This window comes from Aphelocoma coerulescens, chromosome 5 (genome assembly GCF_041296385.1).
Source record: "Aphelocoma coerulescens isolate FSJ_1873_10779 chromosome 5, UR_Acoe_1.0, whole genome shotgun sequence".
Taxonomy (NCBI): Eukaryota; Metazoa; Chordata; class Aves; order Passeriformes; family Corvidae; genus Aphelocoma; species Aphelocoma coerulescens.
In genome coordinates, this window is record NC_091019.1 from 51,587,913 (window position 1) to 51,602,326 (window position 14,414).

At 41.2% G+C, this 14,414-nt stretch overlaps 1 protein-coding gene across 1 annotated transcript in view; it reads right to left on the bottom strand.

Moving 5' to 3' along the window:
• Window positions 1-338: 338 nt before the first annotated feature.
• Window positions 339-14,414, bottom strand: part of FBLN5 (fibulin 5) — a 56,568-nt gene continuing 42,492 nt past the window's right edge. Inside the window, exons 6-12 of the mRNA XM_069018110.1 lie at window positions 13,555-13,677; window positions 10,672-10,788; window positions 9,614-9,733; window positions 6,720-6,842; window positions 6,055-6,181; window positions 3,060-3,255; window positions 339-1,203 (exon numbers count right to left, since the gene is read on the bottom strand). Coding sequence (XP_068874211.1) covers window positions 1,042-1,203; window positions 3,060-3,255; window positions 6,055-6,181; window positions 6,720-6,842; window positions 9,614-9,733; window positions 10,672-10,788; window positions 13,555-13,677 — 968 coding nt within the window. The 3' untranslated portion in view covers window positions 339-1,041. The remainder of the gene's footprint in view (window positions 1,204-3,059; window positions 3,256-6,054; window positions 6,182-6,719; window positions 6,843-9,613; window positions 9,734-10,671; window positions 10,789-13,554; window positions 13,678-14,414) is intronic.

Consider the following 14,414-nt stretch of genomic DNA (forward strand, 5'->3'; position numbering starts at 1 on the left):
TAGAAGTGTAGGAGAGAGACTGCAAGTGAAAAGAACAATTCATATTTTTTGAAGGAATTTGGACAGGTCTGACCTGAGTGGTCTTTGAACAGGAGATTAATTGCAGCCATAACTACAGAGTTAGTATTACTACTTTGTAGCCATTACAAACTGTTTGCAACTATCACACTCAAGAAAACAGGGAAAAATAAAATTCTGATTCTTGATCTGCTCTCAAGTCCCTACTTATGCTGGACACTATTTTGGCAGTGGAGGCCTCTGTCAAAGATCTTGAGTGTAAATAAGCATAAAATCCTAAATGTTGTAAAACACACCATCCAGTGATAGATTTCTGTGAACTCTGTTATATGGAAAGATTTAATACAGAAAGGAACCCAAACATGTGACACTTTGTCAGAAAGCAAAAGATTACATAGTACAACATGGTTTTTTGGAATGAATTTACAATGAATTTTAACTATAAAATAGAATGAAAGAAAAAACAGGTGAAACTAAGACAAATGCAGGGTGAATTGAAACAAAGTGCTTGACTGATAATTCCAGAGATAATTTGGAATGCAAATTAGGACTTCTGAGGTCCCTAGTTTCAATAGGTGAGTTTTTTGTTTCTGTTTCTGCTGGTTTGTCTGCTTTTCATTTATAATGAAAAAAAAGGTTAAAAAAAGGCAAGATTGCAAAAGCCAGCTTTTCCCTCAGTTTCTTTGGTGCTTTCTGCTAAGCAGCCTTGGAGCTACAAAGGTTCACAGTCTTTCACATAGACTCATGCCCTAGAAGTGTTTACAGTGAGAAGAAGAGTCCTTAAAATACATGACCACATAGAGAATCATATGGGATCTGCTGACAATACATCTTCAGATGTCTGCATCCTGGTAGGGACTGTGCATGAAGAGGCCTCCCTGCTCAGACAGGCATAGGTGACTGGGTCTGTGGAAATAGTGATTTGGTCTGGAGCTGCTATATGTACTGGCTTTTGAGGAGAGAGTTCTGCAGAGGAGGAACTGTCTCTTTTGGCTTAGTGTTTCCAGGGCACAAACTCGAGGTTTAGAAGGAGTACTGTGATACGAATATCCTCAGCCGGATGACAGAGCTTCCTCTGAAGTTGATGACAGTGTTAACAGTGATCATTTCCAAGTCCAACTCAATAGTACGGGGCCCCTTCACGGGGCGGGTCATCACCAGAGTAGCACTGATAGGTCCCGTTTGCTGTGCACAAAACAAGAGAAAGCAAGTGAGATTGCCAAAACTGGTTCTTCAAACCTACTGTCTCTCTACAGTCTTCAAGCAGCCAAAATAGGTGTTTTCTGTTGTATTGTTTGAAACCACTGCAATTGATGGGACAGAGTTTCATTTCAGCATTTGGCTTCTTTTCAGTATTTTGTATGACCTACCACCTTCTACCATTTGTAAAGCCTTTGGGAGCCCTGCACATTAAAGTAGCTATTGAACATTGACACTTGCTATTGCCCAAGAAAGAAAAAAGATGAAAACATGGATTTAGGGTATAAACAAGTAATGATACCTGTGTGTTTGTTTGTTTCTTTGTTTGAGGTACTCTTTAGTTTGATGTAAAGGACAGTGTTACTGTGAAGCAGCAAACACCCAGAAGGGGTTATGTTAACAGAACTTGGAGAACAGGTGTTCTCATGTGGATGGGGTCCAGGTTTGTGGTACATTGTGTATGTTAGAGGCACAAACCTCACCCTCCAAAGAGAGCTTTGAATATGTCATAGCACTTCAGAAAACTAGTCCTTCAATAAATGGAAGCTTTGCACTATCTGACCAGAACAGTGGATTATGTGCACTTAAAAATCAGACCTGCTGATGTTAAAACCAACTGCAGTTTGTTTTGCATCGGGAACTTACGTAGACACAGTGGGTCCTGTTTTACCCCAAAATTGGGTGTTTGTTACCTTTGATCAGGCAAAGCCAACATAGCCATGAGGAGGTGCTGGGTGTGTTGCTCGGTCCGTGCCAGGCTGGGTCCTGGTGCCTCAGCAAGGGCACAGTGTCCCTCCCACGTGACCCTGGCCACCTACTGCCCAGGGAATGGCGTGGTAAATCAATGGAACCAGCAGGCTTGGGCAATGGGGATGGGAGCTGGGGCTTCAGCACCTGCTGGATTGGCCCAGATGAGGGGAAAAGGCCAGTGGGATCGGTAATGACTTTGCAACAGGAAAGCTCTTGTGAGATGTAAATTATTGTAACGTAATGGGACCACTTGTCCATTCAGGATTTCAAAACATTTTCCTTTTCTTACAGTGGGAATCTGAGGTTCTTGAGAGAAATATGTCCTGGAATCTATCCCACTACCCATGTCCGTGAGGGATGGGAACCTTCAGTAGCCACAGAACAAGACTTAATGTGAGTGTCTGAGCCAAGTTTTGCCTAGGGCTGAAAATCAACCTCTTGAGTGTCACCGTCCCTTGTGGATGCACCCCATTCTCTGCTGACACTTCTGAAATCTCTACATGTCAGTGGTGTGGCAAAGATGACTGGGGAACAGAGAGATCTTCTGAGGAAAACAGATTTTAAAAGCCCAGGTAATTACATTTTCTCTAACAGTATCTACATAAAATGTGTGTTCTCAGTGAAAAAATTCATAACAAATGAAAGCAAAGAACCCAGAAAGTCAATTGTTGACATAAAGGGGTGGGGTTTTTGCTTACTTTTTTGGTTTTCAGGTTTTTCAATTTCCAATGAAGAGTTTAATAAAACAGACAAACACTGAATCTTTCAGTGACAATTGCTGGTTGTCCATCAAATAAAAACAGCTTGGCACAATAGTTTCTCTTGAGCTTGGGAGACCTGAGCTATTCTTAGACATGGGTACAGCTCTGGGCTTTCCTAAACCTACTGTCTCATAGGAGAAGCATGTTTACTTTGGGTAGGTTACTCTCCTGAGAGATCCAGCAGTTCCTGCAGATCAGCACACTGCTCTGCATGTCTGTGTGTAAAAAATGCCTCATACTGAAGGTTTAAATGATAGTCATGAAAAGCTCAGATCTGCTATCAGGATATACAGCTAACTAATGTTTTCCCCCAGTGAGCACTAGACTTACCCGCATGTAGAATTCCCTGCCCTCGTTCCCTGATTTGATTTGGAAGATGTAATAGGCTCCAGGGTAGCGAGTTGTTGCTTGCATCTGAAAAATGTCTGAAGGCACAGACCTCCCAGACACCATATCCATCACTCTGTACAGGATGGTGAACGGCTGATCTCTGCACCCAGGGTTTTCAGCTGGACACATGCAGCGGCTGATTGTCAGAGATAGAATTGTCATCAGGGGCTAAAATTGCTGTAATATTTGATTCTTTATATGCTAAGACAGGTGCATAAATAAATAAACAAAGAATGTTGTTGAGCAGCTAAAAGAATCAATGAAACTTGTAGTGCATTTTCTCACTTTTAGTATTCTCTGTTTTGCTACTCTGGCCTATATCCTGCCTCCTTTTTCTTCTAGGCCAAAATACCTTGGCATTTTCCTCACTCAAAAATGTGAACTTTCTTTGAAGCAGCTCTGCAGGTGTAGAATACTTGGTACATATTTGTTCTGATAGTAATTTAAACTGAACTGTCCCCAAAATAATATTAATAATTCACTGATAGTGCTGCATAAATGTAGTGATCTTTTTTTGTATACTACACGAAAACATACAGCACACATCCTGGATCAAACCAAAGCTCTAACATCAAATGCAGAGCCTTAAGAAAGAAGAGGACAGCAAGCCAAGCATACGACACTTCCATCAACAGTCTCCAATTGCTTGTGACTCAGGGAATCCTTGAGACAAAATATTTTCTTTGTATTCATCAGCTATTAATGCATTTCTTAGCCATCAGCTTTTCCAGCTCCCCCTACACCCACATGAATATTCGGCATCGACAGCCCGCTGTGGCCAGGAGCTCCACAGCCCCCTTCATCCCTCTCTGCTTGGCCTCTTTCTGACTTCATCTGATGCTCCCAGCTGAAAGGAGAGCAGCCAGTCAATCCCTGCTCATCCTCCTCAGACATCTCAGGGCTTCGTATTTGACCCTGTTCATGGCTGAAGGGTTCTAACTTAGAGCTTAGTTCCTCACAAGGAAGCTATTCCATACTTTTGGTCATCCTCATTGCTTCTTATGAACCTTTATCCAGTTATATTTCTTTTGACAGGAGGGGAAGGAACTGCACAGTCTTAAAGATGTGGTACACAATAGCATGTGCTCCAAGGATATTCTCTACCTATTAACACTTGAAATTCAGATTGCTTTTCTGATCTCTAGTGAGTACAGCAGTTCATGGAATTAGAACAACCCTCAAATCTCAGTTTGGATGGATTATGATCAGAAAAGTGCTCCTTATTTAATTTGTTAATCTGGGATTGTCTTTTTACTTTAAATTAATCTACACTGAATTTTATCTGCCATTTTTATTGCACAGTCATTGAGGTTTATTTTGCAATATTTTTCTACCCACTCTTTTATCTACTGTCTTCAGATATGATTGCATACTTTGCCTGTGTCATGGTTTATTCTTTTTCCCAGGTTGCTTATGATGGACCAAGTAGGTCCAGCTCAGACCTCTGCAGAACTTCTGCGTGAAACTTGACAATTTAATACTATCTTCTGTTTAATTTTTATCTTTCAGCCTCTTATTCTTCTGTTTCAGGGACTTTTCTCTGTTACTTATGACTGCTTAACTTCCATAGTAGCTATGTGAGGGTCTTTTCAGAAGCCTTTGGAAATGCAAAGAGACTGCATCAGTCCATGTGCCCTAGCCACATGCTGCTGATTTCTTCAGAGAACTCTAATAGAGTTGTGAGGCAGGATACCCCTTTATAAAAGCCATGTTGGGGGAATTGACATGTTGGGGCATGGGTGTTTTTGACTATTTTTTCTATAACCTCCACTACTGACATCAATTTCAGACAGTGCCTCTGGCATGGCCCCCATCAAGAGGCTCCTGGCATTATGAACACCCAATTCCTTCCACAGAAAACACAGATGCAAGGAATTCACTTGGCTTTTATACTGACCACTTCTAGACATATGTCACAAATTAAGTGCAGTCCCATTTAGACATGAGCCAAAGCCACCAAACACAAAGCTCAGAGATCAAGAGTTACGGTGCAAGCTGCTCTGCAAGGACTCTGTAGTTGGGATTCAGTTATTTCAAATTCCAGTTTAAGGCTACCGCCTCTGAAGGTAGGTAAACCCAGAACTAGACAAACACTATGTGCCTACTCTTCAGCTGCCCTAGTTCAGAAAGAAATATAAAGACATGAATAAAGTATAAAGGAAATAAGCTAATTATTCATCTCTTGCCTTTCTGTAAAATACATGGGGCTACCAAGCAATTCCAGGTAATTGGGTTCAGTGCAAACACTGTGGATGAAACAACAGGGGCTGCAATGTATCAAGATCAATTTGGAACTGAAATATTTTGAGCCCCAGAAAATACATACAAAAATGTAAAAGAAATGGGCAATTTTTAGAAATGTAGGATTTTTTTTTTGCCTGCTCAAATGATTCCCAATTGAGACAGTAACAGTGCTAACAGCCCCATCCAGACATACTCAATGTCTGGGCAAGGCGGATCAGTCTGTGAACTATTCAGAACTTTTAACCTTTAAGCAATAAGAAACTCTTTGTATTCTGCTCTAACTATCATCTAATGTGTTAAGGTAGTTCCCAGGCATAAGCTAGTTACCATTTGCAGGAAATATTCCTACTAATAAACAGGCTGCATTTGAGTATATATGAAGTCAGTGAGTAATGTAAGTAAACGTCTCTTATTACATCACAAGCCTTGCTGTTTTCTCAACTAACTGATACCTGTTTTTCCAGTCTATCTTCACATACATCTGAGCATGATATCCTATCATATCACACCTGGGGACCTGGTAAGGAATTGCAATTTATTTTTATAAAAGCTTACCAGTGGTAAATGCAGCAGCAGCATGTATGTATAGCTCTTTAGACAGACTTCATGGCTGTGTTGTAAAATTGCAGCTTATTTGGATACAAGTCTCACAGACAGAATTTGCTTTTGTGGCTGTGGGTATGTTACTCACTTCTCATTAATCTGGAGATAAGGCTCCTCGCATCGTACTGGGTCTAAACATTTATATTCTCCTGGGATATTGAAACATGTTTGCTGTGAAGTGCAGGTGAAGTTTCTTATTTCACATTCATTGATATCTAAAACACAAAGCATGAGAGAAAGGCTAAAGCAGGGAAATATGTACAAGATACCAATCCTACAAACTGGTTTCCGTCTTAGGGAATTAGCCCAAAATTCATAAAACTCTTGCACCACAAGAGGTGGCCTTTTTATAACTGATCCCTTTTTTAAGAACAGTTTTTACTTCATTCATTTCTGCTTATTAGAGTGCTCCCACATGCTAAATGCTGCAAAAAAACCAGAAAGGAATTGGCTGCTCAAATGCTCTGACCCTAGAGAATGGGAAAAGTAGAGATGTGCAGCAGAGGGGAGAGCATTTGAGGTCTTTCCTGTGTAGCTGTTTCCTAATCAATAAAGTCTTACTTAACACACCAATTCACCTCAGCTGGAATATTCACGTGATGACATTCTTACCAGAATTGCATAATTGGCCCCTACAAGTACTTCACTGTGCAATGCCAGGACCAAGCATCTCAATTCTTGAAAACCTCTTTCTAGACACAGAATCTATTTTCTGGTCCCCTCAGGTTTTATTCAGTGCAGGAATGTTCTTACCTTGGCAGCTTCTACTATCGTCAAGCAAATTATAGCCTGAAGGACAGGTACAGTAGTAGGAACCAGGCCCATTCACACATTCGTGCTGGCAGAGGAACTCTGAGAAGCTGCATTCGTCCATGTCTGCAGTGGTAAAACAAAGTTTAGTGTCTTTGGCTTTACTGTCAAAAGACCAGTCCTGCGGGTAGGTAGCCATCCAGACTACCTGCCCATCACCTCAGCTGGAGGCTGGCACTGTCCAGCTCCCTACAACTCTGCAGCAACCTGACAAAATGCTATACAAGTTCTTGGTTAAACACTTTTTTCCTAAGGAAACCAAAGCTGCTGCTGAACACAATGTAGTCTTTTATTTATTTATTTTTCTTTTCTAATACCTGTCACCAGTTGGCCATGTTTTCATTTCTGTTTTACGTCAGAGATAGAGATACTCTGACAACAAAGCTGCAACCGTAATTTAAAAGGAAAGACTTGGCAGTAGTTTTCTTTCCTTTTTTTTTGGTTTTTTTTCCCCTTTTTTGGAGAGTAAGCTTCACTTTCCCAGGGCCACATGGGTTCCAGCAGAACTCCTGCAGCCAGCCCTGTCTCTTTTATGTTTCTTAGCCTCTAGTCAGTTACTTCCAAGTCATTCCAGCAAGACTACAAGAGCTCATCCCAGCCTGGGTCAGACATACTGGAAGGCTCAGCCCTCTCTCAGATACCCAGGAAGCTAGGCAGTCTGTCAAAATATCTGACTGAAAGCAGAAACTGTGCTCTTTCTCCTTGCACTCATGGATTGACCAGTCATTGTGTTCTGCAGAGCTGTGCTCAAGTGAGAAAGACGAACTTCAGAGCTGCACATGGAGGCATGGCTCACCGAGGGGAAAACACATGCAAAGGCACTAGGCTGAGGGAGGCTGCCACTAATCATTTCCTTATTTCCCCGTTCAGGGGAAGAAAGAAACAAAGGCCAGAGTTTCAGCCAGGAACTCCCAAGTTCTTATTCCCAGCTTTGACATGTTGACTCTCCCAGGCAAATCACTTTTACTCTTCAGACTGAATTTCCCTTTCTTCTAAGTTGGGCTCAGTCCATTTATCCACTTCTGGTGTTTAGTGCAGATGGATTGGAAAGTATTTGGAGTCCAAATATATCCAAGTGGCTTTAAGGCTGAAATCAGATTATCAAAAGGGAGATGAAAGGAACTCTACACCTACATAATCCTGTTATTGTGTGAGTTTCCCCAGTGAGTTCACTGAAATAAACACCTTCCTGAAAACACATGGACTGAGGGCTGACTCCATAACGTGACTGAGATATCAACCACCCTCTGGCATCCTAGCCCCAACCTCCAGCATATTGGATTCATATAACTGGTGCTTGGCTGCTGTCAAGTGCTGAGGGACTTAGAGCCCCGAGGGTCTACATTTCTGCTGCTGAGCCCACAGTGTTCCTAAATGCTCCTGGCATTCTGCTGACTATGTGCAGACAACAAGATGGTTGTCATTTCAGAGCACATCTAATGCACTTGGAAGACCTCTGTGATTAGAAAATAATGATGATGTTGGGAAAGCCAGGTTGAAATCTCTCCCTCTCTCCTTGAATTGGGGCAAGAACACCTCCCAACTTCAAGGTAAGTTGGCTGCTAGGCTGTGGACTAACCCTGCTCCTGTTGAAGTAAATCTGAATCCTGAGTGTCTCATAAGAGTGTCCTCCTAACCAGGCATTCCTTTTGTGAGCCTCAGATGTCTAGTGATTGCCTATGAAGTGGAAGCAGCTCATCCAGAGAAGCTTGACCTGCTTTGTCAAACATTTTCTTGCACAAGATTGTCAGGAAAAGATTTTCTGCTCTTTATCTGGGTGGTGGAAAGTCCCTTTTCCTGGCTTAACTCTCTGACATGGATGAGGCTCAAGCACCACCTTATTGGGCATTGCAATGAACTTATCTGGTTCACACCCCCAGGTAGCTCAGGAGGTGAGCACATAAAAAACATTCAGGAGTCTAACTTAGAAGAAGAAATTCCATTAGAAAACAGAACACTAAGTTAGGTGTTGCAGTCTAAATGTTTAATGCTTAAGAACCTTTAGATATTTAATATTTATTCTTTCCCTTATAACAAGGAAGTTTGCAGGAAAAATATCTTGGGAAACACTAATCATGTACACTGCATCTCACATATCTTCTCTCTCAGAAACAGCATGTTACATCTGTTTACTGTAAATTAAAACTCAAGTATTTTCCAGTGCATTTTTCCTTCCAATAAATATTGGCTGAATCCTCTAATTTTATCAGGCTGAGGGAACAATAAGCAAAGAAATAAGTTTTGCCTTCAATTAAAATAATAAAATTTTTAGAAAAGCAGAGAGGAAAAAGTACAGTGACATAAGCACAATTTATTCTGCTGTGTGCTGAACAGATCAGCAATAACTGTACTAAGAAATCATATATTGTTACTAAAGTGAAGTCAGAGCCATACAGGGGAAACTGGGGAAGGTTTCAGGCAGAAGTGAGCAGTGGTTAAGAGCAAGAGGAATACATGCATTCAACAGACAAATGGAAAAGTGCTTAATAGAAAGTATTTCTTTAATCATGGAAGAATGTTCTAGGACTATCTCTACTTGCTCTAACAAAGCTTCCTGTTCAGCATTACAAAGTGCTTTCTTATGTTTTGCTGTTACCTTGGAGCTTTTGAATATTTAGCTTATTTCTTTAAAACCATTTGCAGCCCTCCTCCACTGAGCTTTTCTGGGTATTTGCTGTGTGTTCTAGCTGGAAAGAGGATCATATGAATTTCAGCTATCCTGCTGCTACCATGGACCAAGGCAAAAAACTTTTTAAAAAGTATGTACAAAACAATACCTTTGAAAAAGTAAACATAATAGAATTAAAGAAACCAAAACAATAAATAAAGACAGTTACCACTGCAGTTAACTCCATCAGCTTCCAGTTCATAGCCAGGTTCACAGCGGCAGAGAAAAGAGCCGTAGGTGTTGACGCAGGTCTGAGTGCAAGGGTTTTCACTTGTACATTCATTGACATCTATGGGAAACCAATGCCAAATTCATCAGTGACTTCTCCCCAAACTCCATTTTCATTTTTTTTTGCTGCACAGCATTTCAAAGAGATTAGCTGTACAGTCAGAATGATTTATTCTGAGAAAATATAACCAAGTCAGTGTTGTTTATTTGGATTCAGGCTGATGCCTGGGAATAGCATGTTGGAAACGCAACATGTATGGAAGTAAAGTATTTTGGGAATGTCTTTAATAAAAAAGATACCATGGAAGATGGGGATGAAATTTTTATTATAAATGTTTCTGTTCTTACCCTGCAATTTGAAAACCATTGAACCAATATTGTCATAACAGACCTGAGAAAAAATGCAGCAGGATTTTCCTGAGAAAGATAATGCAATGACAAGGGGTCCTTATGGAAACCTCGGGCTAAGGCAAAAGCAGTATTTTTTTCCTTGTAGGACATTAGCAGCTTCTGGGCATCATTAGCACAGACCTTTTCCTGCAGCATGTGGGAAGATGCTCCCTGCTTTGCTAGGGAGGCTGTGAAGAGGTTGTGTTGACTTTGAGGTAGCACATCAGAGCAAAAGGTAGTCTAATCTCAGGACTCCAGTCTGGATCTTGGGACACTCTGATTTACGGATCTGACAAAGGTTTCCTGTCTCAGGTGGGTCACACAGCCTCAGATTTTAATAGTAAATTCAGTGCCTGAACTCTTGGTAATTCCACTGAATTGAGTGAATTGAAGTTTGGGCCTCTGTGCATATTTCTCCTGATACACTGGTCATGTTGCACCCAAACCCCTTCGAGGTACTGGGAAACTATGAAATATCTGTCTGACAAACCTGTGAACATTTTCAAAAGCAGTGCTGGGAAGGTTACTAGTGTTCTAAAAACCAAGCAATTTTTAAGGGTGTGCTGAGTGGGGACCAAGGATTTCAGCCATGGTTTACCATACTCATACCTTGGCACGATCTCCCGTCGTCATTAAGGGTAAAGCCTGGGTTGCACGTACAGGAGTAGGAACCGGGCACGTTGGCGCACAGCTGCTGGCAGTAGCCGTAGCGACATTCATCGATATCTGTGCGTGGGAAGGATGGAAAGTACAGTGGTCTGCATGTTCACATGAGATACAAAGCAGCAAGCACACTGAGCCAACAGTACTGATAACACAGAAATAGCCCAGCACACTGGGTATGGATGTAAGAGCCAAACTTCCAGGCGTTCAGATATGGAGTTATAGTTAAAATATACCTCTCCCCAGTAGAATGTGGTAATGTGGTTTTATCCATGTCTGACATCTACCAGTGTGTCTGATGAATTGATTGTCATTGCTGTAATCTTCAGTGTAGTGTAAATCAGGCAGCCCAGTCTGTTCTTTTAAGCAGCTCCCTCAAAGGATACCTGACAGCTGACACAGCCCGCCAGCACAACCACAGCCAACATTGCAGCAAAATTTTGGCAGAATCAAAATAGAAACCTTCTTTGCCTCCACATATACCAAAGCTACTCACTGGAACAGCACTATGTGTTACTAAAGGCTTCTTTATTTAGTGAAAGACTTTTTTTCTAAATAGTCACATTCTCTTTTTATATGAATTTTTAACTGACAAATTACAGACTGTATAAACAGTTAATTTAATGCCAAAATAGCAGTTTGGGCTGAATTGCAGCATTAGCAATGCATGCAACTGAGTGCTATGAGCACAAGAAAATGCTCTAAGATATGTAAGATGGTAAGTGCTAGAAGATTTTTGCCCCAGAACTAAGAACTGAAATGAAGCACCTGGAATAGTTGTCCTTTCAAAGGCTTAACATTTCCTTTGGTATCAACTGGCTTTTGATTTATGGAGATTTTTTTTTAATGGCTGCTCTCAAAGCTTTGAAGCTAAATTTGTGCAATAGAAAACCCAGTGTATTTTCTGCAGTCAGTTAGCAAGATAACCTAAAGGCCAGGTCAGTGGTGGTGTGTACACCAGCAGTAGGCTTCACCAAATCCTGCAAAAATAACATGGATTTTAAGTGAATTAATACCTCATTGCACTGACACAATGCATTTTTTTAAATACATGCTTTGTCTTTTGCAGCACTGTTATCTCAAGAGTGCTACATTTTGAGGATAAGAAATTCGACAGGGCTGCTTCTTGTGAGTGGGCTATGTGGATACTGGTGCACTGGCTCCTCTGTGTAAACCTTACAGGGATAATTCCAACAGATAGAAGTGTAGGTTTTTGTAACGGTGATTTACTTAGAGTGCACCAAAAAATCTGTCTCTAAACCCAACTTGGGCCCCTGATTACAGTAAATATTCCTTTACTGCCTTATGGCAGCAAAAATCACTTCTCCAAAGCCAGTGTAAAGAATGGAAAACTGAGACTTCTTTGAAATTTAGGGAAAAATATAGCAACTCTAAACACAATTTGTTTTTCCTTTTTTGCATTGCCTTGCAATAATCCACCCCATGATTACTTAAATAGAGCAATACTGGGATATTCTTGCCTATTTTAAATAGCATAAGCAGGTACTCAAATCAATTCAGCAATGCAGCCATTTCAGTTCTCTACTATATCCATCAAGCAGAAGAATATTTTAGATCTGCGTTCAAATCTTGAATGCTGCACATAACCCTTTCATTTAGCCTGTAACTGGGAGAAGTAAATGGGTAACAGAGCAGGTGATGCAGAGCAGAATCTGCCTTCCTGCACTCCCTCATCCCCATCCTACCACATATGCCTGTACATTCCCCAGCACAAGCTTTTTTTTTTCCCAAGAGAGTTGATTTTTCATAGATTAAGGAGCAGGAGCCTTGGAGACATCTTATCCCAGGGAACTACGAGACAGTGACTTCCTGAAGTGGCTGTGGCTGCACGGACCCCAGCTTGGACAGGGCTCAGCCTGGTTCCTGCCAGGTGATTACACAGCAGCTGCTTGCAGTAGTCAGGAAAGCAGCCATGAGTGAGTCCTTCATGGAAATGGTACTTGAGAAGAGAAAGCTGGAAAATAACTGGAGATGCTCCAGGGACAAATGGGCAGGGAAATCCCATTCTCCTTCCAGTGGAGGTGTGACGGGATGGTCCAGCTCTGCAGAGCTGGCACCAAACAGCCTGCACTGCAGGGAAAAAACTAATAATGGGCAAACTTTTCTTAAAAACAGTTGTATGCTGATTCCTAGGTCCTACCTGTGTACCTAAAACTAACATCTACATCATCTTCTCATGAGCATGTCAAGTGAGGGGAAAGGGCTGGAGGAGAGGAGTAATGAAAGGTTTTCCTGTGCTGTTTGTTGAGCGATGTTTTTTCAACAGGACTGAGCTAAAAGGATGAACAGGACATTGCTGCAAAGAAAATAATACACTTGAAATAAAACTGCTTGGAAGATACTGAAATGGCACCCAGTTCAGAGGTAATTTTTTTCTCACCCCCAAACAAAAGAATTGGTTGTCTCTAAGGATTTACTGTCTGTCCCATTTCTTGGTATCAAATACAGATCCCTTCAGGTCCACACTGTCACAGTAAGGAAAGGACAGGTCTGCTGGGGCAAAAATCCTTATGCATACATGCTGGCAATTGACCTTATATGAAAGGGAATCCTTCAGACTGGGAATATGAAAAGCCCAGTTATTACACTATTATGATGCTAGTCATATGGCATTTACATCTACATTTCTGTTCCATGAGGGAGTCTCTCTGCCAAGCATCCCAATGGCATTTACAGAGACAAAAGACACTTTTCACAGAGCTGAAGGTTTAAACGTGTACTTGACAGAAGTGCTTAGTGACATTATTTCAGGGAGTCACAGGTACACATATACAGATACCCAGATACCATATCCCATGAGGATTTTACCTAAACACTGGCCTTCTAACAGCCAGTAGCCTTCAGTGCAGGAACAGGTATAGCCCCCCTCAGTATTTATGCAGATTTGGGTGGGGTTACACTGGTGAGAATCTGAAGCGCATTCATCCACATCTGCAACACAGAAATACAGAAGGAAAATGTTAGAAATAGCAACAATAAAAGATTTTTCATGCTGCACAGTGTGTATACCACCTCTGGGCAGGGAAATGAAGTTTGGAGGAGTAGAAAGAATGACCATAACCTGAAGGAAAATTCACAATAATAAACATCTGAAAGCAGTGAGAACTGAGGGTGCACATCAAATGTCTCAGTTTTGCAGGTGACCCAGTGTTTCTCAGTGTTTCTCCTCAAGGAAGGTCTCTCATTATCTCAAAACTTTTGTTACTTCCACCTTTGCTATGTCACTGAGCTGGGATTTCCATGCTACAGGGCAGTGTTCAGCCCTAGGGAGAGGCTGTGCAACCCCGCTGAAGAGTAAGAGATGAAGGGGAGTTCGAGAGGTGTACAAACATAATTCAGAGACATAAAAAAAATTACTTCCTACCCCCACCAATGCAGACCATCTCACCATAATTTTTCAGACACAAAGTAAACGTTTACCTGACCAAATGTATACTACCCTGGAATCAATTTCCTGACAATAATACTATTTTCTTTTAATTTCCACCCCCCCAACCCCCCAAATCTTTATTGGTTTTAATGTATTTGGGTTTTTATTACAAACCCTTAGGGTGTTTTTGTTGTGGTTTTTTATTTTGGTTTGGTTTGGTTGGTTTTTGTTGGTTTTTTTTTTGGTTGTTTTTTTTTTTTTTACAAAGGAGGTGAATAGCATTCCTAGTTTTACGTAA